This window comes from Crocuta crocuta, unplaced genomic scaffold (assembly GCF_008692635.1).
Source record: "Crocuta crocuta isolate KB4526 unplaced genomic scaffold, BGI_CrCroc_1.0 scaffold127, whole genome shotgun sequence".
Lineage (NCBI taxonomy): Eukaryota > Metazoa > Chordata > Mammalia > Carnivora > Hyaenidae > Crocuta > Crocuta crocuta.
Genome location: NW_027532008.1, coordinates 7,433,653 through 7,459,120, shown reverse-complemented (window position 1 = coordinate 7,459,120; position 25,468 = coordinate 7,433,653). Strand labels below are relative to the sequence as shown.

Sequence of the window (25,468 nt, the reverse complement as noted above, 5' to 3'; positions counted from 1 at the left end):
ATCACCTCACACCTGTCAGAATGACTAGTATCAAAAAGACAAGTAACAAGTATTGGCGAGAATGTGGAGAAAAGGAAACCCTCGTGCACTGTTGGTGGGAAAATAAATTGGTGCCACCACTGTGGAAAACAGTAGGGAGGTTCCTCAAAAAATTAAAAATAGAACTACCCTATGATCCAGCAACTCTACTTCCGGATATGTACACAAAGAAAACGAAAACACTAACTCAAAAACATATATGCACCTGTACATTCATTGCAGCATTATTTACAATAAGCAAGATATTGAAACAACCTAAGTGCCCACTGATGGGTGAATTGGATAAAGAACACACACACACACGCACACGTACACACACACACACACACACACAGGAATATTATTCATCCATAAAAAAGAAGGAAATCTTGCCATTTGTGATGACATGGATGAAACCCTTAGGATATTATGCCAAGTGAAGGAAGTTACACGGACAAACACAAATTATATATATATATATATGTATATATATCATATGTAACATATATATAAAACAAAAACCAAGCTGGTAGATCTAGAGAACAGATTCGTGGTTGGTAGAGTTGGTGGGTGGGGTGGTGGGAGAAATGCATGAACTATTTTTGCTTATTTCTTTAAGGAAATTGAATTAAAAAAAATAAAGCAGAAAAATAATTTTAGGGAGGGGGCAATAATGAAAAAAGGTGGAGAAACACTGCCTTTGGTCGGGGCTTCCACCCACTGTCTGTCTCTTGCCCCCGGACCCCCGCCCCAGGGCCACTGTTCTCACTGTCCTGCCTGGCATAATCTTCTCCTCACATCCATGTGGTCCACTCCCTTGACAATTAATTCAAGTTTCGGTCCAAATGTCCCTCCTCTGAAAGCCCATCCCTCCTTGAACACTGTAGTGACAGTGGCCCCTTCCCTTCCTGGCCCTGCTTCCTACGTGACGGGTTTCAAAGCCCTAATGCTTCACAACCATATTCCTTATTTGCTTGTTTACTTGTTACTGTCTCCCTCGCTGGAACGTTTCCATAAGGAAAGGCTGTCTTATTCCTTACGCGATCCCAGCACCTAGTGATGTCTGGCATGCAGTTGGTGTGTAATATATAACTGGTGAACAGAGGAATGGATGATGGAATATTCTGGGAGCTCTGCAAAGAAAGATATCGATCACATCAGCCTGAGGGATGAGCCACACATAGTTTTCTCGTGAGGAAAACCTTGGACTCCTTGAAGACATCCCTGCTGGCGCTTACTTTCCAGAAGAAAGTTCCATGGGAGCAGCCGAGGCACAATCAACAGTATAGCTCCCAGGACGGAGCTGGGGGCCATGTTTTCAATATGGTGGCACTTCCAGGGACCCCACGGTGTGAAAATAGTTTGGCAGCCCAGGGCCAGACAACAGGCCTCCCAATTGCCTGGGTACTTCCTTCCAGGGACCCTGAGTTCCAGAAACTTCCTCAGTCACTTCCCCAAATCCCGAAGAGGAAACATAGCACTCCATTTAATCGGCCCACTTCTTCCTCTGTAAGTTTTTATTGGAACACCCTCTCCCACACCACTCCCCGGGAGGAAACCAATCCCTAGCAGCTGGGTGGGCTGCAGGAATGGGGGTTCCTGGGAATTCTGTGGTTCTGTGGTCCTTGTGCCGCAGAAGGGCCATCTGGCCAGGAGCCTGTAGAACTCCACATCAGGGGAAGACCTGCACTTGATTTAGATAAAACCACAGACTCAGTTCAGGCTGTCACAGGCCCCATCCTGTGAGTGGAAGTAGGGGAGCAGATAGACAAAGCACCTTTTCCTGCTGAAGAACAATAATAAATGATAAAACCATTACCATGACTAGTGTCTACTGCAGGCCAAGCCCTGGTCAAGATCTACTCATCTGCACACTGACAGCCCGAGGCGGTACTATGCCCCCATTTCACGGGGAGAGAGAGTGAGGCTGAGGGAGAGGAAGGAACCTGCGTAGGGAGGCAAAGCTTATATGTGATGTGTTGGCATTTGAACCCAAGCATTCTTTTTTTTTTTCTAATGTTTTTATTTATTTCTAGGAGAGAGAGAGAGAGCGTGAGCAGGGGAGAGTCAGAGAGAGAGGGAGTCACAGACTGAAACAGGCTCCAGGCTCTGAGCGCGCAGTCAGCACAGAGCCCAACGCGGGGCTCGAACTCACGAACCGCGAGATCATGACCTAAGCGAAAGTTGGACGCTTAACCGACTAAGCCACCCAGGTGCCTCTGAACCCAAGCATTCTTAAGCCTCCCTGAGAAAATGAACTGCTTCCTCTGTGTGTGGGTGTGGCTGTGTGTGCGCATCTTGTCCTAACAGTTTCCACCAGTGGGTGTTATTAGGATCACGCCCAATTAATAGGCAAGAGGTTGAGTAACGTGCCCAAGGTCCCACAAGCAAGTGGCTGAGGCCACAACAGGGACCTGAGCTCTCTCTGCATTCCTTTCCTTTCCCGGAGGTTGGCCGGGAAAGCCAGAGGCAGCACCAAAGTAGCCCAGCCAGCCCGGAGAAGCCCTGGACACCCACCCCGGTCCTCGGAACACAACACCAGACAGAGAGCGTGTTGGACACAGCGTGTCCGCAGCGCTTCCAATACGCATGGGAAGATGAAACAAAGCTAGACAGCAACTCCTGGGAAAACAAACCAAAATAAAAGTGCAAAAGGTATTACAGGGCGACATGATTCATTGCCAAGTCACTGACATGGACCAATTTAATACTGATGGAATGATTCTGTCTCTATTTCTCAGGCAGACTGGTGCTGGGGTAGAAAGAAGGGAGACCACAAATTCCTTGTGGAATATGGGTTGCTCAAATTGTTACAAAAACCAGGCATTAATTTTGCACGCATCAATCTTATTGGTACAGACGACAGGCACATAGAGTGCGATTGTAGCTCAAACTCAGAGAAGCCCTTTGGTAGCCACAGAAGGCCTCACAGAGGAAGCAGATTTGAGAAAAGTCCTGTAGGACTGGAAAGGGTGAGGCAGGTAGTCCAGATAGTCGGGGGGAGAGGCCCAGCCTAAGGGTGAGAGGTTCAGCTGCATCCTTCCCCTGATGAAGGGAGGCCACACTCTTGCCTCCCCAAGGCCCACAAGGACAGCCCAAGCCGGCAACTTGGGTGAGGCAGAGTGTCTGCTGGGTGAGGCACCTGTGTCCCATGCTGAGGACAGTGGCACTTGGCAGAGTTCAGTCCACCTGCTACAGATCTGCCTGATGTCCTCTGAGGGAGCCAGAGTGAATTCACTGTTCCGAGAAAGGACTGGCTCACCGGCACTCTGAACGTTCCTTCTCCTTCCAGAGACGCCAGCGCCAGGCCGGCTTGGCCAGCCTGGGCACCCCCGGCACACTTCACTCCCCACCAGCTCCAGTCCTGCTCCTGAGGCCGGCTGGCTGACCCCACGTCCTGAGGAAGCTGAAACCAGCCTGGCCTTGAGCCCAGGAATGCACTGGCCCATGTTCCTGCATTTTTTTGTAACCCACTCACCTGCCTCCTGCCCCTTTGGGGGTTTCCAAGAATCAAAATCCCAGGTATCAAGACCCACAGGTGAGAGGCCATTTCCAGACTAATTCCCAGGGATGGGCCTGACAGGAAGGGTCTCTAGGATATGCTTTCTGGTCATAAGCTTCTGGTCATTAGGACTCAGGGATGACCTCACTCACTGTGTTCATCAGGCCTTGGCCAGGTCCCACCTAGACTGGAGAGCTTAATCAAGCTGCCACTGGGAAAAGGCACTTGGTGAATCGTGCTTCTGGGCCTCTCTGTGGCCTCTGCAAGGTGAATCTGACTCGGGGAAGTCAGTAGAGAAAGAGTGCAGGTTTGAGGCTCCCTAGCTCCGGAGCTAACTCTCAGCTAAAGCGCACTACTTCCTAGGTATTTGTGAGTCCCATCTGTACAATGGGTATACACATCCACGGCTTAAATAAAATAATACAAGTAAACAACCTAGCATGGTCATGGATATGCTTGTACCTCTTTCCCTAATAACTAGGTCCACATCAGCACCTTTGTAAGAAATAAAATAAGCAATAATGAGGTTTTCTTTGGCCACCGCACTAATCCTTACAACATCCCCATCAATGCTCCGAGTCAGTTCCCACCTTACAGACGGGGAGCCTGCTTAGCTTCTCTGTGGTCACACGGCTTGTCAGGGAGCGGTCTGGGCTGGCATCCTGGGTGGCTCTGCTTTGCTGAGCACTTACTATGTGCCAAGCTGTGTGCCAAGCACGCTGACTTAGCACACACAAGCCCCTACTCGCAGTAACCTTGGGTTAGATGGCATCACTACCCCCATGTTATAGATAAGGAAATGAAGCCGGAGAGGAGGCGTGTCACTTGTCCAAGGCCACATGTGATAAGCTAGCATGCCACGGCTGCCTGACTTCAAAACCCTGCAGTCCCGCCTTCTGACCCCACCAGACCGTAGCCGCAGGGTCGGGGGCTTTGAACGCACGGTTCTGGGTTCTGGCTGTTCCGTACCCAGCACAGCACAGCTCTCCACCTACACCTTGACTCTCAGGGACAGGATGGATGTTGAGGCCAGGGCGCAGACTAGAGCCCAGTCCTCATGGGCCCTGCCAGCTGAGGGGAGGGACAGGAGGATGGGGGAGGGACTCAGTCCTAGCAAAGACTCAAGGTCCTTCTGATAAGGACTGGCAGGAGCACAGCCACGGGCACCACACACAGGGCCAGTCCCGGGCCCAACTGGAAAGTTAGAAGGCCTCCTTGCCTGTCTTCTCTGTCTCCTCTTGGTGCTCCCTAGGGCTGGAGCCCCTCTGCATTCAGGACCGGCAATGTATCCTCGGCAAAGTTACTTAACACCTCTGAGCTGGTTTCCTTATCTATAACGTGGGAACAAGGGTTCCTAAGTCCCAGAGAGGTTGTGACAATGGAGGCAGTGGATATAAAGAGCCTGGTACAGAGCATGGCAAGCAGCAGACACTCAACAAACATCAGTTTCCTTCTGACCCTCGATGCTCCACGCTGCCAGCAAGATGGGCGGAGTCATACGTGCCCCTTATATCTGAAGGAGGTGGTGTGAGACGGTGGGGGAAGGACACCTGGCCCCGATTCAGGCAAGTCCCAGCCATGCCACCTACTAGTCTGTCCTGCGGATGCCTCTGGACTTTAGTTTCCACATCTATCAAATGGGATGAATGAAACCTTCTTTGCTCTGACCTACAGGATCGAACAGGATGACATCTACAAAAAGAGCTCTGTAAACTAAACTACTGTGCAAAGGTCAAAGGTGAATAATAACTGTAACACTAATATACCCAGCAGCCATCACACTATGCCAGGCCTAGGCAATGCACTTTTTTTTTTTTTAAGTTATATTCATTTAGTTTGAGAGAGAATGTGGGTGTGAGAGTGGGGGAGGGGCAGAGAGCGAGGGAGAGAGAAAATCCCAAGCAGACTCCATGCCGTCAGCACAGAGCCTGACGATGTGGGCCTCCATCCCACGAACCATGAGATCATGAGCTGAGCCGAGATCAAGAGTCAGACGCTTAACCGACTGAGCCACCCAGGCACCCTGGTAATGCACTTTAAATACATTTTTCCCACTTTATTTTCATAACCTGGAGGAGGCACAGTTCCCATTATACTGATGAGAGGAGAAGCCCTGAGAAGCCACGTCATTGACCCGAGATCACACAACAAGTGGTAGAGGCAGGATTTGAACCCAGGTCCTGGTGATTCGAGGAGAGGCCCTAGGCCATCTTGTTTCCTACTTGGACTATTCTCCTGCATTGGCTGTTGGCCTGTGCCACGCCCTTGGCTGTCTTTAGATGTTGGAGAAGGGACATCCTGAATTCCAGTCTGGCTCCCGTAGACATATGTGCCTGTTAAGCTTCTAGTTCTGAAATGAAAGGCGGTGTCCCCCTTCAGAGGCACCCCGATAGCATATAGCGGGCAGGGGGCTTTGCTGTCCCGGACACACTGAGTTCCTTCAGCACACCTCCAAGCACCACCCTGCTCTGATCCTCAGGGCCTCGAACCGGAGGAGGCTGGACCGCACAGGGGGCTGCTGAGGGCGGCCAAGGAGAAATGGTGGGCGGGTCTCACCCAGCAGCAGCGGCACTTTCGCCCCCCGGAGGCTGGCGTGGAAAGAACAGCTCGCCTGATCTGGTCCTCTTATTTCCGCTGCCATCTAAAAGGCACAATTGCCTGAGATTCGTGATTGTCAAGTTAGAATATTTTCCTGTCTCGTAGGAAGGTTTCTGTCTGTTTGAGAAGATTTGTCCCCTTTGGGGTCTCTTCTTATATTTTACTTACTTGGAGTAGCTTAAAGGTATTTTTAAAAAACTTAGTGTCTGTTGAATCTCTGAATTTAAGTTCTGTCACTGACGGCTTTTCGTGATCTAGCCTCTCCCAGCATTTAGGTCCCAGGATGGGGCCGGGGCCGCAGGAGAGGGCTGGCCAAGGTCTCAGCTGCCGAGGGGCTCAGGTCAGGATCTCTTTATGTTGTGTTGGGTGTTGTGAATTCACATGGGGGAGTGACTCCAATGGGTACGGGTTAATTCAACAAACATTAACCCTGCAAGCAAGACAGACATGGGGCTCTAAGGATAAAACCACCAACACCAAGGTCAACTAGTGGTGCCCAAGGCCCAACAAGGCACAAAGAGGAGAATTTTAGCCAAACGGTTTATCGTACAAGCCCAAGCACCGCATCCCTGCCTGTGATGCGTAAACTCTCAGATAAACTGTTGTTCTAATTTCATCTGCTCACAACCTTAAAGTCTGATCAAGAGTGCTCAGCCTTGGTTCCCTGGGCTCACAGCTGTCAAAGCTCACGGTCAATGCTGGTCAAAGCTAAGCCGCAGCTTAAAGCCTCAAAATCAAGGACCTCAGTTGCCAGTTCTCGTGCACCTACTACGTGCCACACATACCATGAGAACCGTGTACACGTGTGCTGCATAGTTCTCAAAACTCTGAAGTCTGGGTATTATTAGTCCCATTAAAAAAATTTTCTTTTGCGCCTGGGTGGCTCAGTCAGTTAAGCGTCCGACCTCAGCTCAGGTCATGATCTCACGGTTCATGGGTTCGAGCCCCACATCGGGCTCTGTGCTGACTGCCAGCTCAGAGCCTGGAGCCTGTTTCAGATTCTGTGTCTCCCTCTCTCTCTGACCCTCCCCTGCTCACGCTCTCTCTCTCTCTCTCAGAAATAAATAAAACATTAAAAAAAATTAAAAAAATTTTTTTCTTTTGGGGGTGTTTGGGTGGCTCTGTCAGTTAAGCATCTGACTCTTGATTTTGGCTCACAGTTGTGAGATCAAGCCCTGAGTCGGGCTCCATGCTGAGCATGGAGCCTGCTTAGGATTCTCTCTCTCTTTCTCTCTCAAAATAAACAAACATTAACAAAACCCTTTTACTTGATTATAGGTAACGCACCATGTTACATGGTTCCAGGTGTATAACACAGTGATTCGCTAAGTCTATACGCTGTGCTATGTTCACTGCAAGAATAGCCGTCTGTCCCCACACAAGGCTATTATGGTACCATCAACTACATTCCCTATGCTGTACCTTTCATCCCCGTGTATGACTCCCATTTTTATAGATGAAGGGACTGAGGCTCAGAGACCAGTAACTTACTCGGAACCACACAATGAGTGACGGACGGGGCAGACATTCTAACCCGGTTTCACCAACTCCAAAGTCTCTGGTCATCCATTCTGTCAAGCCCTTGCTCTAACCAGGCCTGGCCAGGTAGGTTCTGCTAACAGCTCCCCTCCGCAGCCCACGCGCTGGCCTCCCTGCCGGGTGCTTACCGAGGAGGTGCTTGATGATGGCTTGGTTGTGTTCCCAGAGGTTGCTGAAGGTCCCCCAGCGCGAGTGGCCATCAGGCACAGGGTTGGCTTTGATCCAGCCGCCACAGGCATAGGTGAAGAAGTCCTGGCAGGGGTCCACCGTGGGGTCCATGGAACTCAAGATGGAGCTGGTCACAGAGACGCAGGCCTCACTTAGGCACACTGGGGGGGTTCCTGGCAGGGGTCAAAGAGAAGAGGCCAGTGAAGGGCAGGGAGAAGGCTGTGGGAATATAGTGCAGGTGGCCTGGGGTGCCATGTGCCACCCTAGCCCTGACCGGCTGGATTTGGAGCTGGACGGTCGCTAGACTTCCAGAGAGAAATGGTTTCAGTAGATTAATGATTTCCTGGCTTGTAAAACAAGACTTTTGTTGAGCTCCCATTTGAAAACGTTTTCTATGGCTTGACAAGTACCCAGAACAAAGGTGTTTCTCTTAATCAGTCCTTCCTTCCACAAATATTTATTGATTTTTTTTCTTATTCCCTGATGTTCAACAAAATGATTCACTCATTCATGCATTCATTTATTCAACAAAATAATTACTGAGTATCTTCTAGGCTCTTATTGAGTGTGGTGTGACAGTGTGTGTATGTGGGGGGGGGGGGGGAAGGAAATAAAAGGCATAGACTTTCCTTTAAGAGCTAATAATTTATCTGGGGCTACAGACATTATACAAGAAAAGTTAAATGACGACAGGAGCAGAAATGTCTAACATTTATTCTACAAACATAAACTGAGTTTATTTAGTCCATGACAAACGGGTGGCACAGACAATATGGTGCCAAGACACAGGATAAAGGAGAGCCTATCAGGAACCGAAAAAACTAAGACAAATCATTCCCACTGAGTACACGGTGGGAGATTATCTCACTGACTCTCAAAGAAACAAAAACAAAACAAACCTAAGAGACCATTTTGCTTAAGGCCATTTTTGCATACGAGTGACACTGAGGCACAGAGAAGCTAAATGTCTTGTTCAACAGCCAAGGTACCCCATCCTCTCGCTGCTCTGTGTCCTGTGGGCCTGGAGGGGTGCTATCCCAGCAATGACAGGTGGGGTCCAGGGTGGCCCCATCTGTCAGGTGCCTCCCTAAGGAGGGATGGTAGCCGGTGCAGGTGGGCCGTGGGGAGGGCTGCCAAATACTCTCAGTGCCCCCAGTGAATCAGCAGTTTCTGACTGGCTCTCCTATGACACGGGGCAGAGGCAGTGATGGCTCTTCAAAGGCCAGAGGCAAGAAGAGGGGGCGGACCCCTCCCTCCGTGTTGGTCAGAGGGCTCCAGCAGAGGGACCAAACTGGGCAGCCTTAGCAGGGGTCCAGCCCAAGGCGGCAAGAGTAGCCCGACTCTGTGGGAGGTGGAGGCCTCGTGACTAAGAGCCTGAGCCCAGCGGGACCATCCGCTGACACGCCACGCAGGCGACAAGAGGGACTTTACACACATTCGTCATCTCCTTCAGGCCTCACTGCAGACAGCTGTGATGCCCGGTCCAAAGAGGAGGAAACCGAGGCTCTGTGTGAGTGAACGGAACAGGGTCACCGGGCCGAGGGGGAGGGCCAAGGCTGAGCCAGCTCTGCTCTGCTGCAGCAACTCCAAGGGCAGCTTCCCTGTTTTCCCTCACGGCCTCTTTGCCAGTCACATCAGGTCTGGGGCGGCCCTTCTGGCAAGTTCGGCATCCCTACCACACAGGAAGGAGTGTGGCGGGGCTGGGGCTGGAGGCTCTGAGACCTGGGTTCAAATCCCAGCTTTCTGATTCTGGTTGAGACTTGTGCAGGTAACCTCATCTCCCTGAGCCTCAGTTTCTCCATCTAGAGAGGAAGCACAGTGAACCTGATTTCACAGTGATGATGGCTGCCTTCACGGCTGGGCCCCATGTTCCCACCCAACCTGCAGAGAGCAGAAAACAATGCAGAGTTTTCTGCATCAGCCCCACAGGGGTCGCCTGGGGGCTTTAAAAAAAATTTTTTTTATGTTTTGTTTTTTGTTTTTTTTTGAGAGCGAGAGAGAGAGAGACAATGTGAGTGGGGGAGAGGCAGACACAGAATGCAAATCAGGCTCCAGGCTCTGGGCTGTCAGCACAGAGCCTGACACAGGGCTTGAACTCTCGAACCATGAGATCATGAGCTGTGCCGAAGTCGGACGCTTAACTGACTGAGCCACCCAGGTGCCCCTCCTGGGGGCTTTTTAACATCTGATGACAGGCACCAAGTCTGGCAGGGCTCAGAGGAGCCACACAACACCACAAAAATCAAGGTAACTTTATTTTGAGGTAATTATTTGTTTGGAGATAACCATGCGACAATTACAAATTACAGGCACATCAGGCAGGAAAACAGAGAAAGGAAGAGGCAGGAAGATGGTGCCATTTAACTATCTCTGGATGAGACCGTCTCAATCCAAGTTGCACAGCCCACTCCCCTACAAGGGAAAATACATTTCCTAGAGTCTTTAGGGTGGGTGGGGGAACGGGAAGAGCCTTTCTGCGACGTTTGAAAATGCCTATTCACTATTATGATAGAACTTCGTATTTGGGAAAGCAAAAGAATACCTATTGTTTTTCTACAACAAACTGCAGGAAGTAAAGGCTGACAACATCTTAGCTTGTGGGAATGCCCAGGAGACAGATTGCAAGATGGTGCTTCTTGGGGAACAAGACATGTCAGAATCTGCATGCCCGCATGCGTGCAAGAGAGGTGAGGGGGTAATCTTGGATGAGTTATTTTTGAGGTTATCATAAGGGGACTTGGGTTTAAAAACAAAAGAAGAAACCAGTCTCCGGGAGTTACTCTGAATGGTCTGAGTTCCTCACTAAAGCACCTGTCTGCTAGGTGCTTAAGCTCATGCTTATGCTTAAGCTTGAGCTCAAGCTCATGCTTAAGCAACAATAAATACTTGGTTGTTTACCTGCTTAATGGTTTGTAGATCCTTCCCCAGCTATTCCTGACTCAGCAGGTGCTTAACACACATCTGATCAATGAATTGTTTCCAGGTCCCCCCTCCCCCCATCTAACATCAAGGTCAACACTTTCAAGGCTTCAACTGTTGAGGAAAACCTTCCCAGACCCTCAGTCCTTGCTGGGCCCCTTGGCTGGCTGCCTGGATGCTCGCTCTCTGAGCAGACTATACTTTGTCACAGCTGTCTCCCTGTCTCCCTCCCTGACTGGAACATGAGCTTGAGGTTAGGGCCAGCACCTTACTCACATTTACATTTCCTTTGCACTGCATTGCACTTGGCACCTAACAGCTGTCTGATAGGTGTCTGCTGAATGAATGAATGAATGAATGAATGAGTGAATGAGTGAATGAAATGAGCTGCATCCGGCACTCAGTCGCCACCTGAACAGGCAGGAAATCTCTCTTCCTTTGAGGATGTGCGTGACCAGTCGAGAAAGCAGGAACAGTCCCAGATCTAGCTCAGAGCACCCGTCCGGGCAGTGCTGGGGCCTCAACACAGAGTAAGACACTTAAGAATCTTTTCTGGGAGGATCTGTGCATTTTGCTGCCGTTGTCTGGGAAGCACCTGCAAGTTTCTGGAAAGGGGGTGCAGGATGAAGGTGGATAAATATGTATTTAAGGGCCCAGACATAACTTTGAGATGGGTCTTTCAGGATGAGCAGAGAATGTGCTTTGACTATAGCCTGATGTTGGCTCAGGTGTGACCAATGCCAGCACCTGCTGACAGGCATGAGGTGACTGTCGGTATCTGGGGTGGCCGCGGCTTTCCCCGGGCCAAGGCAGCCAGTGAAGACACATGGGTTGGCTCAGGGCTCAGCGTCATCTGGGGGGAGAGTTCCTTTCATCCAGGCTGGGGACACCCCTCCTGCAGCCCTCAGTGGGCCAAGATACAGGCCGAAGCAAGGCTGCTCCCTGCAGGCCCCGCCTGGGCCCCAGCCTCCGGGGCTCCCTTCTAGTTTCTGGGAACTCCTGGGACACTCTCGGAGCGCCTGATACAGGGGGCTGGAAGGCGGCCTCAGATGAGGTCCTGCCCTCTCTCTGGGCCTTCATGCTCCCTCTCCCTCCCAGTCTAACATGGCCAGCCATGCAGGCCAGCGACTTCACAGTGTGGAAGGTTCAGAGAAGCCTGGGGTGAAGGCTCCCAGATCCTGTGAGGGGTCATAATCTCTCTGATGGCATGAGAGATCAGGTGACCAAGTAGGTGGGGTTGGACCCCAAGCAAGGCCCCCAGAAGCTACTCCGATGGGCCATCTGCCATTGGAAAGCTAGATGCTGGGGCTCAGGCTGTGAGAGACCCCGGAGCCGGCTGGATTCCCCCTCCTCGGCTCCACCCTTTCCAGTTCCATAAGTGCTTACTGAGCATCAACTCTACATGAGGTACTAGACCCTCTCAGCCAAACACAGAGGGCCAGCCTCGAACCTGACAGCAGGATCAGAGGGGCTGATTATGTCGCTAAACAAGGTGCGGTACAGAAATGTGATTGCAATGTGTACAAATGAAGTACACGAAGGGCCACTGGGCCGTGACAGGGCTGCTCTTCCAGGGGTTCTAACACGCACCCCAATCACAAAGGCAGGTGGGGCCCCCACCAGGGTGCAGTTGAAATCTGGCTGCTCTCGTCACTTCTGCATCAGCCGCGTAGCCTTGAGCAAGTCACTTTGTCTCACCGCCTCAGTTTCTTCAGATATAAAATGGAGCCCAAAGTAACCACACCTCACAGGGTTGCTGTGAGGAGGAAATGAGCCCACATTTGTAAAGAAGAGGTGTGGATTTGGTCCACAGAAAGTACCGAGTAAACGGAAGCTAGTATTGCTATTTTGTTGGAACTAAGGATGACGGACAGTGCCAGACTGTGTCTCTAATCAGCCCACATCTTAACAATAATAGCACCCAGAGTGAAGGTTAAAGAAGTCCTAATAGGCACCAGGTATGTGATAACGTGATAGACATTATCTCTAATCCTCAGAGCGAGCCCCAGGTTGGACACCATTTTCCCCATTCACATTAGAGAAGACACAGGTTCTGGGAGATTAAGTGGCTTGTCCAAGGTCACACAGACAACAAACGGCTGGGCCAGTGTTTGGACTCATGTCCAAAACTTTACGCCACCCACGCTGTCCGACACCTCCCATGTCTCTGTCCATCTCAGCACCAAGCTATCCAGACCCAGCTCCCTCCTTGGCCTTGAAGGCCAGGCCCGGCTTGAGCAGGGAAGCCGTCTCGCACGAGTGGACGGACAGAGCCGGAGGCAGGAGTGAGTCAAGCCCACATCGAAACACGGAGGCACCTACTTGTCTGGTATTGAACGCCCAGCGCTGCCAAGCAGGCCACCAGCCCGGCCACCAGGAGCACCACCAGCACCACCAGCCGCTTTTCCATCTGGGTCCGCGCAGCCCAGCATCTCTGGCCACTCCGGGGGCTGTGGAAGTTCACCTGCAGGGAAGGAGGCAGGAGGGGTGGGGAGGACGTGAGCCCAGGGGCCCCCTTCCCCAGGAGCAGGGGGCTCCTCGGCAGGCCCAGGCCCCGGGGAGGCATCAGGGCTGCCCTGGGCCTCAGGGGTGGTCTGGTTCCCACAGAATCAGCCCTAATCCAGGAAAGGAACAGCCACTCTGCTCAGCAGCTCGGATTAGCTCCTGAACACCAGAGTCGAGCCGCTCAACCCAGCCGGACTTGTGTTTTTTGTGTTACCCGATACGGGTAGGAGGGAAAAAAAAAAAGAGCTCTTCCCTGTTTCTCTAGCAAGGAGTTCAAAAAAGAACAGGATGTTTGGATTTGCAGGCATCCAGGGAGCGTCCAGCTGGCTCTTCTCAGAGCCCCACAGCGCAGGCTGGGATGACACAGCCACAGCTCACACTGCCCAGGAGTGCGGACATCCTTAGCTCATTACTCCCTCCTAGTCCCGTGAGGGCTGTTAGCAGTTCTCTTTTACAGATGAGGAAACTGAAGTTCAGAGAGGGTGAGACCCTTGCCTCTCGTCACACAGCTAAATGGGGAGAGATGGAGTTTGGACCCACGTCTGTTGATTCCAGAGCCTACCAGCGGATCAGGGACTTGTCAGGGACTTGAGTCTGGGAGACGTCAGGGGAGATGGAATGGAGAGATAGCTCCGTTCAGGCAGGTCCTCAAAGGGAGGAAAAATGTCCCCAGCCTAACAATCTAGCTAAACAGGAAGGGAGGCACAATGAGAGGAAGTGGAGGGCGTGACAGGGCCCTCAGGGCTGAGGAGGGACAAACAAGCCCTCAGCCCAGGCCTTCACACCCAGCTCGAGGGGAGCCCCCCTCCATTCCAAGAGGTGCTTTCTGCAAAAGCCAGGGCCACAGGACAGGAGGCGTCCCCAAAGGTGGGGCTCGGCTCCGTGACACTGCAGTCATGTGCCAACAACGGCTGAGCACCGGCTCAGGGCCACGTTGGAAACACTGGGAGGAAGAGAGACTCTCTTGCTTCCAGCTGCTCACAATCCAGCAGGAAGGCAGACACAGAAACACACTAGGGTGGGAAGTGGCGGGGGGCCTCGGGGGGCGTCCAGTCGGGGAAGGAGATGCGGATGCTTGCGCTGGGTCTTGAGGAATAAGTAGGGGCCGGCCCGGTGGTGGGGAAAGAATGGAGAGGAGGCAAGGCCTAGATCCCAAGGGGCACGGAAAGCCCATTTAAAGAACAAAGACTTCTTCCGGAAGGCTGGGATGACAGGACCGGAGGCGCCCTTTGGAAACACCAAGGTGGAGGGAGGGAGGCTTGCTGGGGNNNCCTGCCAGGGGAGATGAGGAGACTGACTCCAACCCTCGAGTGTCCTCCTGAAAGCTGAGGGGGTGACTGCCTCCCCCCTGCAGGGAGCCTCACACTGGCACCTGGGGATCTGGGCGGGGTCCCCTTAGTTCAGGCACCTCGTGGCTTCATGCTCACCGCTGGGTATTTTCTGGGCAGGAAGTGACCGGGAACTGCTGCACCAGAGAAAGGGGAACAGAAGAACTTTATGTGGAGGAAAAAAAATTGTGTTCTAAAACCAACAAAAGGAACTCGGGGCCTAGTCATGTTTCCGACGAGGGCCCGGCGGCCCCGATACCGAAACAGCTGTGTCAGGTAGAGGGAAGGGTGCCGCCTCCACAAACCCCTTTCTCAAGAATGGTTTCAAAAATGTGACAAACGAAGATTCTGACCACGCTCCTGCCATGACGGGAAACTCTGGGGCAGAGTCAGCCTGGGCCGCTGCTGACCACGTTCCCGGCACAGGAAGGTTTATAAATGCTTGTTCCTCGGCATCAACGCTCTCACGCAGTTCCCCTTGGGAAGTGCTATCCACGGTGGGCCCAGAGAGCGCGAGGCAGCACTGACATTTCGCTCTTCCTGCCACTATGGCCCTGGCCCGTCTCACCGTCTGCTTCTACCTGAGGGTTCTCAGCCCCCCCCACCCCCCCAGCCGATGGCCCAGCTCATGGGGGGAGGAGGTGAAAGAAGAGGCAGGGAGGCCTTGGTTTAAGAAGTGCCCCTCTGCCTGGTGCTGACTCTTGGAAGCCAGAGAGCGCAGCCATCAAGCCTAGAGGAGCAGGCAAACTCACCATCTGCGGAGAGAGCAACACCTTGGCGTGGAATCAGGTGAAAGGGAGGGAAGGGAAGGGAGAAGACGGAAGGAACAGAGAGAAGGAGAAGGAGTCCTAAGAGTAGCTAACACCTGAGTGCTTTCTATGTGCCTGGCTTCGTGTTGATTCTATTTGGCTGCTGGATGAGGCTACTCTCTTTTCACAACATCCTTAAGACTAGGTGCTAGTATCGGCTGCAGAAGAAACACAGGAAGGAAGGGAGGAGAGAGAACAGTGAAAAAAACCTCTCTCTGCAGCAGACCCAGCAGCCTCAGCCCCAGGGCCGCCATGGCCTCCCGACCCCTGAGGAACATCAACAGAGCTTGAGCCTCATTGTTTAGTGTCAAGCAAACAGATGGTGTTCACTGCAAAAGTGAATCAGAATTAAGTCCGAATTAAATTACAAATGCAGTTCCGGGAAGAGATGGCAAACAGGATTTGAAAATAGGATTCTTAACCTTTGTCCTGCTCTTCGCTCAACTCGTACTCAGTGGGCTGAGGGCCTGCTGGTTTCTTGACAAGCCTCCTCTCTGAGGGCAGGAGGGACCCAGAGGCCTGCCCTGGGGCGGAAGTCCCCCCGAGGCACTGTGCCCAGATCTGGGGGGCCTCTCCGGGAGAAGCCGTCTAATTCCTGGCATGGAGGACGGGGCCAGGCCGCGAGGCCCTTCTCTCCGAGCCCTGTGGTCCTTGCCCTGCCTTCCTTCAGAGCATCCAGCAAGACGAGGTCCCAGCAAGGGGAGGGCACACACGGGTTCTCGTGTTCCCTTTGGAAATGAGGGCATGTTGATCACTAGAGCGGGTCTGCAGCCAACTCGGAGGCTGGTTGGGTGGGGGTGGGGGGGGCGCTTGAGGCAGGCAGCCTGCTCTGTCTCCGGAGAGGTAACTGGGAGTGGCCATCAGCCAAGGAGCAGAGCCACCAAAGCCTGGAAGGTGGAGCTGAGAATTACTATAAATGCTCAGCTCATGGGTGGGCTTAAAATCCTATTTCTTGGTGCGCCTGGGTGGCTTAGTCGGTTAAGCGTCTGACTTTCGCTTAGGTCATGATCTCGCGGTTCGTGGGTTCGAGCCCCGCGTCGGGCTCTGTGCTGACTGCCAGCTCAGAGCCTGGAGCCTATTTCAGAGTCTGTGTCTCCCTCTCTCTCTGACCCTCCCCTGCTCACGCTGTCTCTCTCTCTCCTAGAAATTAAAAAAAAAAAAAAAGTTAAAATCCTATTTCTTGTCACGTGAGGCAGAGAGAGGAGACCGAAGGAAAAGGATGCCCTCAAAAAAGAGAGGCGGAGAGGGAGGACAGAGGAAGAAAGAGACAGGCAAAGCCAGAGAAACGGAGAGAAAGAGACTGAGCTGTCCAGCCTAGGGGTTCCCAGGGTTTCCACAGCCAAGGGAACAAAAGCCCTAATGAGGGATAAATATTCGGTTACAGAAGTTGAGTGCTTGGCTCACCTAGGCTTACAGCAACAACAACGAGTTCTGCAGGCAAGGACGGGACCTGACTGCCTGGGGCCCAGGAGAGGAGCCAGCAGGAGAAGGGGAGGGGAGTGGGGCAAACCCTGGTTTTCAGAGGAAGCAGGGGGGAAGGAGGCAGAGGTTCTCCCTGAGCCGCTGCCAGGTCCCCCAGAGACCTGGGCTGTGCAGAGAGGCCAACAGGAATCAGTCTGGCCAAGGGTTTGGCAAGGAGCCCACCCCCTGCAGCCCAGGGGCCTGGCCACCCCACGAAGGCTAGGGGGTGACCGGGCTGCCTGCTTCCAGCCAGCCTCTCAGAGCAGACAGACCATGACCAGTGAAGTTTTTATACAGAGGACTTCTAGCTGAGGCCACGGAGGCCAGCCCAGGGCAAAACCAGAAGGTCTTCTGGTCCCCCCTCCTCTTCCTGGGGCCCTACCTGTCCTCTGCCCCCATGCCCGACTCTCTTCCAATGACAGATAGTAGTTTATACTAGTACCTGCTGTGGGGTAAGGGACTCCTTCCATCTAAACAGGAACCAAAGTCTAGTTTTTAGAAAAACCACTTTCCAGCTCTCTCTGCTTCCCGGATGGAACACCAGCTACCAAAGGCAGGAGAAGAGGGCGGTCAAAGGTCAGCCTCAACTTTATCAAGACCCTGCATGTGTGTCTGTGTCGCTGGGCAGCCTCTGAGTCTCAGTCTCCTGTCTTTAAAATGAGGGAGCTAGGTGAGGTTCCAGGTCAGACCATCTCAGATTCTAGAAGAACTCAAAAGCCAGGAGTATAAGGCTCAAACGGGTAGACGGGCCGAAACGGCCTGCTGGTGAGCACAGAGGTCTTCATAAAGTACTGACCGGGCTTGTGCCTGAAATCACCCTTGAGGGACAGCCCTGTGTGTGGAAGGGGGAGGAAATGAGAAAATCACCACTAAGAATTAAATTATCTCAGCTTTCCCTTCTCTTGAAACAATTGATTTTTACAAGCAACAGGAGGAGTTTCAAAGGCTTTGGTTAACAGTCATGGCCCCCGGCTCCCCAGTTTAGGCTGCAGGAATCACTTTAGCTAGTTCCCTTTGCGCCACCGAAATGTGTGTGCAGGGGTGCTGGGGGGGCCAGGCAGCCGGTATGAGCAGAGCAGAGGCTCCAGAGAGCAGAGCGGGTATATCTAAGACATCGCTGAGACCTCATGCCTGGTGAGTCGCGGTAACTCCAATAGCAACCCGGTCCACTTTCTGTGCACTATGCAAAATGCTTTCACTTACATTGCCTCATCCCAATCTTTGCAACAACTATTGATTAATAATATCAACCCCATTTGACCAATGAAAAAAAAAAAAAAAAAAAAAAAAAGAGCTGTTTCCGTGAGTTGCTTTTAGGTCTCATAGCCCATAAGAGGCAGAGCTGAGGATCTGTGTTGGGGCCTGTCTGGCTTTAAATTCAGCACTCAGTGGATCACAATTAACTGGGGCCTAAATATGAGAGAAAGGAAATGAAAAACAGGTAGAACGGGACTCCAGCTAAATTCAGTGTTGGGTCAGCATATTCAAACGAAGGGGTCAAGTTTGGCACAGAGATCGAAGTTTTCATTTGGATAACTTTGGCATTCTAGAACCGATGGACTGCAAAGTCGCGAAAAATCAAGTTAGCTTATTTTTAGAGCTGCCCGTCAAAGAGAGTTGGGGGTGGGGAGACAGGGGCCACTTTTTAAATCTTAAACTTGAAGGAGCCGTTGCGTCTTTTGCGTCAAGGCACAGGAAATCATCTGAAGAGCTAAAGGGTGGTTGGTCACCTATAATGTTAAAGTTACCGAGCCTATCGTCCAACCTCAGCAGACTGAGTAAATATATTTTTATCTACTGGTACCACGAGGCATTTTAGTTTTCAATGGCAGCATGTTTTGGAAGTTTTTAAACAACATAGAAAAATACTTATGAAGTGGCATTAAATGAAAAAAAGCACAGCACAACATCGTGTACTCAGAGTGAGCTCAATTATGTTTAAAAATATATGCATGTAAACGTGGAAAACTAGAAGTGGTTCTCTCCAAGTGCTGGAATTACTGTTTCTTTTTAAATCTTTTTTTATACTAAGCCATTTGTTTTTAAGATTTTCTGTGTAAGTTATCTCTACACCCAGTGTGGAGCTCAAACTCATAACCCTGACATCAAGGGTTGCATGCTCTACCAACTGAGCCAACCAGGCACCGCTATACTTGAATGTGTGTGTGTGTGTGTTTTACAAATAAGCATGTAAAGTTTTTATATTGGGAGGAAAAAAAAACCTAATGATTAAAAACAAAATTAATAGGAAACTCTGCTTCATAAGCTGAGGTAGACAAGTTCTTGATTCAAGAACTCGCTTTGGGGAAGCAAAGGAGGTTCAAGAGAAGCCGGGTTGGGTACCTGCAGAAATGCCCCAAGTCCCTTCAACCTTTTTGGCTTTTCCTGTATAAAAAGGAGACAATGTGCCCAGTGTGGCAGATGGGTGTAGGGATGGCGACACTGTACTCCATCCCACACGATAGCTCTGTGACCACAGGAATGTCCCCAACCTCTCTGAGACTCAGCTTCATCATTCGCAACATAGCCACGGGGCCCTTACCTCACACATCATAAAGACAACAACAACCCAACAGGCTCCATAACAGGAATGACATCCACTCTGTCTAACTCCCATCGTGATGAAGCAGCTCACCCAAGACCGTGAGTGCAGTCAGAATTCAAAGCCGGGACCCCAGCTTCCACTCTGCTAGGAGCCTTGGGCGACGAAGGCGCTCTGTGACCTGAAAACGGCTCTACCCATGTGGGCTACTGTCCTGTTTTGGTGATACAGCCTCACATATTATCTTGTTGTGAATTCTGAAATGCTTTTGTGCCGACATATTTAGAACCTTCTGGGCAAGATGAGACTGAAAAGGTTGCTGATTAGATTCTGTTTTGATTTGCGACGGGAAAAGTGCCTGCCGCAGAAATGTAATTTCCTGTTGGATTTAGCCTCTCAAGAAGGGTCCCAGGGAAGAGGTTTGAGACAGACTGAGCTGATTTCTCACTCCCAGACTTCTAGCTCTGTGACTTAAGGTGAGTTGTGTCCCCATTCAGAACCTGTTTCCTCATCTGTAAGTGGGAACAGTAATCTCCACATGAGGGAGGTCCTGAATGTTAAGTGGGATGATGGAGGTAAGGGTACCAGGTTCCAGTGGGCAGACCACTTGGAATCATGAGTTCGGATCTCTCCGGACCTGCTTAATTAACTGTAGGAAGGACTCCATCAATGCTGTTTCCCTTTACTGGTGTTATTATTCAACTTCTTTTTTTAAATCTTGAACACTATTATTATTTTCAAAAACTTTTAACATTTATTCATTTTTGAAAGACAGGGCATGAACAGGGGAGGGAAAGAAAGAGAGGGAGACACAGACTCTGAAGCAGGCTCCAGGCTCCGAGCTAGCTGTCAGCAGAGAACCTGAAGCGGGGCTCGAACCCACGAACTGCGAGGTCATGACCTGAGCTGAAGTCAAAGGCTTAACCATCCAAGGCACCCAGGATCCTCAGTCCAGCTTCTAAGAGGTGCGAGTTTCCATGCACCCTAAGCTTGCCCCCAAGGTGAACTGTGATTTGGTGGCAGCTCAATGCATGGCCCCAACACACTCCCCAATTCCTCCCTTGATCAACCTGGCAGAATCCCTCCTGGACTGAGATGCCCGGCTCCTCTCTCTAAGCTGGCTTCCTAAGAGCCAGATCAAGGTCCCCACTGGGTGTCCCTGACACTTCCAACTTGTTCCCCCCACCCACCCCTACCTGGGGCCAGACCTCACCAGGGCTGAGGTCCTGTTCAACGCTCTCTAGGCTCAGCCCTGCAGGGAGAGAAGAGCAGGAAGCAGCCGCGTTCACTGCTCACTCAGCCACACGGGAGGGAGGCGGTAGGCATGTTTTGAGTCCCATGGGGGCAGACCCTGGGGAGGGGAGGAACTGGGTTCCGTGAGTGGGCTGCACAGGGGAGGGAGGGAGGCGGCAGAAGCTGGGCTCCTCCCTGCAGGAAATTCAGGAAATGCAGAAAATGAAGAATGGGGTCATGCCTACCAGGGAGGGTGACTAACCATCCTGGTTTGCGAAGGACTGAGGGGTTTCCAGGGACACAGGGCTTTCCACGCTAAAACTGGGACAGTTTTAAACTCTGCCACTATTGGACTATGTGACCCTGGGCAAGTCCCTCGGCACTCAGGGACTGCCTTTTGTGTGAAAGGTAACTGGTCCAGCTCAGTTCTATAGGATGCTTCAACTCTATCAAAGGGGCTGAAGTCCCACTAGCAGGTGGCAGGAGGATTTGGGGACAGCCAGGGCCGGGGAAGGGACATGGGTGGAGGGAGCCTAGCATCTCTGGGCCACTTCTGCCCGAGAAAGGAATCTTCCCCACGGAGCCCAGAGCTGCCAGGCTGGCACGGCCCCCTCCCGGGCCGGCAGGGTGGGGGCGGGGGCGACAGCAGCGCGCATGCCCGGCTGCCTGGGGGCTCGCGGGCCAGGGCTCCTACCTGCAGGCCGTTCGGGTACACTTCGCCCTCGGACAGCGAGTCCACCAGGTCCTCCTCGTCCAGCGTGGCCCGCTTGTAGGTCGACATCTGCAAAGCCAAGTGTAGCACGGACTCCCTCAGCGCCTCCATGGCTCTCGGACGAATGGGGAGAATGGGGAAGCGGCCCCGGCGCCACCGCGCGCCCCGCCCCCGGCCGGCCAGGACACCGAGACCGGCCCACGGACCGGCCTGCGGCGGGGGGGGGGGGGGGCCGCCCCCCCCCCCCCCCCCCCCCCCCCCCCCCCCCCCCCCCCCCCCCTCTCACANNGCCCCCCTCCCCCCCATCCCGCTTATGCAACGCCGCACCTCACCCCCAGCGCCCACAGCGCCCACAGCGCCAGGGCCATCGGCTCCGCATGCTGCGCCCCGCGAAGCCCGGTCCCCACCGCCAGGGAGCCCAGGGGACAGGGGGGCCAGGGCGGGCCGGGGCTGCGGGGCGCGACGGCAACATGACACCTTGGCGGGGGGGGGCTGATCGGCGCGCAGTTCTCGGTTCCCTCCCCGACCCCGCGGGGTGACCCGGGGTAGGTGGGGTCCCCCACCGCCACCCCTTGGCAGGCAGGAGGAGCTCTGGGGCAGCCCCTCCTCCTACGAAACGTCAAGTCCCTCTTCAGTCAAGGGGGTGGCAGATATCAGGAGTCAAGTATTAGGGAGATGCCCCTAATTTGGATCAGGACTGTCAACAGAGAGGTTCCACCCACAGTGGCCCTTAGGGGTCTCAAGTAAGACTCCCCATCAGAGACAGAAAGGGGGGGAGAAGAAAGAGAGGGAATAAAAAAGACAGGTGTCTCCCCTCTCCTTTCCCCCCTTCCTCTAGCTCCGGGGCCTTATAAGACAGAGAATTTCAGAAAACCCCAGAGGGTTAGGAGTCACCAGGAAGGTGACCCATACACCCATCCACCTTCCCAGTCAGCAGTCCCGAGTCTCAAGCAGGGGCTCCCTCCCCAGTCCCTGTGACCTGGGCTGGGAAAGTGGGCGCTCTCGGGTGTGGGTGCACTCAGGGAGGGAGTCCAGGGGCCCTCTGCCTCCCACCTCAGAAAAGTCTGGCCAGCAAGTTTCCCAAAGGACCCTCCACTTCCAGTGAGACCTGGAGCCCCTGCATTTACAGAGTTCTCAGCTTTCCACAAAGCACGTCTGTCCTTCCCATATTTAGTTCTCACAGCCACACATATGTGCACAGAATCTGACTCCGAGGGGTGAGGTGACTGCCTGGGGTCACAGTAGCAGCCCCTGGCAGTCTCCCACTTCTACTCAGGCCCTCTCAGCACCCAGAGGGAACCTTTGAAAGGAAATTTGGGGCACACTGAGCAGCTCAGTCGGTTAAGCGTCCGACTTCGGCTCAGGTCATGATCTCACAGTTGGTGAGTTCGAGCCCCGCGTCGGGCTCTGTGCTGACAGCTCGGAGCCTGAAGCCTGCTTCAGTTCTGTGCCTCCCACTCTCTCTGCCCCTTCCCTGCTCACGTTCTGTCTCTCTCTCAAAAATGAATAAACATTAAAAAAATTAAAAGGAAATTCTGATCTCGCTATGTCCTTGCTTGAAACACTGCAAGGGCAAGCCCTTTACCAGCCCCTCACAGCCCCCCCGGCCACCCCGACCCTCATCTCGTGCTGCTCCCCTCTTCACTCACTAGGCCCCAACTTCTTTGGCCTTCATGCAGTTCCTCAGAGTCTCAAGTTTCCATCCTCTCTCAAGATCTTTATAGCTGCTGTTCCCTCTATCTGGAACATTCTTTACTCAGCTCTACTCCTCCCATGGCCAGTCCCTGTTTCAGACCTCAGCTTAAACTGCCACCTCCTCGTGGGTCGTAACCACTCTTAAGTAGCCCCTCAAATTCCCTTTTATACACCCCATTATCCCCCTCAGCCTGTCATCATTACCATCATTTTTCTTTTTTACTTTGATCCCTCCCCTCCCACCCCAAGCATTAACAGCCTGGGACTTGGTTCAGCACAGAGAACCCCCAGCGCACACCATAGGTGCTCAATAGACAGTTAAAATCAATGGTGGAACAAGTGCAGGGGAAGTGAAAATTACTCTGGGGCAGTGCCCTGAAGTTCTTGACAATCTAATTTTGCAGTGTCTAAGGACAAAGGAAACATATCTAACGAGCACGGGCTCTGGGGGAGGCAGGGTACGTGGGAAGAATTTTAATTCTGGAATCTTCTGCCCCACTCCCACTGGGTGGAGGAGCTCCCATTATCCACTGGGGACGGAGAGAAAGGACTCCAGTGCTTCTTCGCTTCACGCTGGATGACAGCTGGACTTTTTCTGAAATGAGGACACTTGGTTACGTGAAGTAACAGGTGTCAACCGCCCAAGGAAAAAGACCCTTGAAAAAGAAGTTCAGTTCACCACACAGCCTGGCAGCACAGCTACTGTTTCATCCATCATCTCACTGAAGCCTCTAGAGCTTCTCTCTGAGTATTATTGGCCCCTTTTACAGACCCTGAAACTGAGGCTCAGGCAAGTAACTTGCCTGGGTGCAGAGAGGCAGCGGCTCTTCCTTCTGTCTCATTTCAGAGCTCACCCCTTCTGGGAAGCTCTCCTCAGCCTTGCCCTCCAGACAAGACGGCCTCTGCTCCCCTGCTCAGTGACCCCCCACCCCAGGCCCCCACCCCATGCTTCCTTCTGTTGAAGCACACAGCGCTCTACATGGGAGAACCGGGAAGGCCGGGGCCAGGGCTCCTCAGGCCGCAGGGCCTAGGCTGCCGCCGGAGCCTCCGTGGCTGTTGGAGAGAAGGGAGGAGGCAAAGGAGGGAGGCTGGAAACCCAGCCCAGGGGCCAAGGCCAGACCACCGGGGCCGCCCGTCCCGCTGCAGCCTGTTTGTGGACGGACGATGAAGGAAGCTCACATACCTCCCAAGCAGAAGCCCGCTCCGCTGCGATGGAGACGTGTTTATTTTTCGGCGCACAAGAGCTGAGCTGCTCCTCCTAAGACGCCTGCCTCAGACGTGGGAACAGCTCTGTGAGGAGCGCAGAGGCTCCAGTGGGCGAGTGAGTGACACTCCAACAACAATGGCAGCCCTAGAGTTGTCCCCACCCAGAGCCGGAAGGGGCCTTCCATTCCCCTCTTGTTGGGTCCCCGCACCTACCTCGAGCCCCAGCCTCAGCAGGTATCACTTCCATGTTACAGGAGAAGTGGGAGGCCGGTGGGAGGGGGGCCCGCGCAGGGAGAAACAGCACCTGCTCTGTGCCGCACACCGACATGTGCCTCTCCCCACCCCTGCCAGGGTCACCGCCACTTTCCCAAGGAGAAGACTGATTAGGGAGGAGGCGGGCGGCGATGCTCCCCTCCCCAGCCGCCCAGGTCACCCGGCTGCAGAGCGAGATGCCTGAGCTCATGCCTCTCCCGGGAAGCCCAGCCACACAGCTAGGAAGTGGTAGAGCAGGGCCTTGCACTTGACCCTGCGCTCCTGGTCCTGTGCTCCTTGGGGGGAGGGGGGGCTGCTCCTTAGGGTGGAGCCCTCACGGGGTCCGGGCCGAGCTGTCAGGGTGGCCACACTTGTTCACCCCCACCCCGCCCCACGCCCCACCCCACGAGCTTCCGGGAAAGGAGAAGAACTGCGCCGCTTAGAGGGGAGTCCGCCCTGATCTGCTCACTCCTCACCCGGCCCCTCGGTGCTCACGAGAAGGGCTTGGTGGAGACCGAGCATGGCAGAGTGGGGACCACGGCTCGTCCCCAGGCCCGCAGCTGCACAGAGAAGGTGATGAAAGCCAGAGACGCGAGTGGTGGTGCCCTGCTCTGGAAACCCCACCCCGGGGTGAACAGAAACGAGGAATATTGGAAACTGTCACATGTTTCTGACAACAAAGGCCTCTGGCCCAGTGACACCCGGTAGTCACTCAGGGATCTTCAAGGAAACTTGGAGCGTGTCAGAGGCAGGAGAGCAGTTGCCAGTGAGATTCAGAGGCTGCGACTCCTTGGCCACACCCTCCAAGCTGTTTTCACGTTGTTTCTAAGCCTTGGCTCTGTCAGTTCCTGCCTCAGGGGCTCGTAATTGGCTGGGATCCATGATGTCCTTATATGTCACCTAATACACACTTGCATTGTGTGTTAGTTCAATACTGTTATTTAACAGACACAACCACAGAGTGGGTCAAAACTCTAGGTG

At 53.1% G+C, this 25,468-nt stretch overlaps 1 protein-coding gene across 4 annotated transcripts in view; it reads right to left on the bottom strand.

The window, feature by feature from the left end:
- Positions 1–25,042, bottom strand: part of ECE1 (endothelin converting enzyme 1) — a 63,295-nt gene extending 38,253 nt beyond the window's left edge. The window contains exons 1-4 of one of the 4 annotated variants that reach the window (XM_077775604.1): positions 24,964–25,042; positions 21,317–21,403; positions 13,067–13,208; positions 7,786–7,998 (exon numbers count right to left, since the gene is read on the bottom strand). In XM_077775604.1, coding sequence (XP_077631730.1) covers positions 7,786–7,998; positions 13,067–13,208; positions 21,317–21,403 — 442 coding nt within the window. In that variant the 5' untranslated portion in view covers positions 24,964–25,042. Of the gene's footprint in view, positions 1–7,785; positions 7,999–13,066; positions 13,209–21,316; positions 21,477–21,661; positions 21,746–24,963 lie in introns of those variants that run through there. The other 3 variants (XM_077775603.1, XM_077775606.1, XM_077775602.1) reach the window with 3 other exon arrangements.
- Positions 25,043–25,468: the final 426 nt, after the last annotated feature.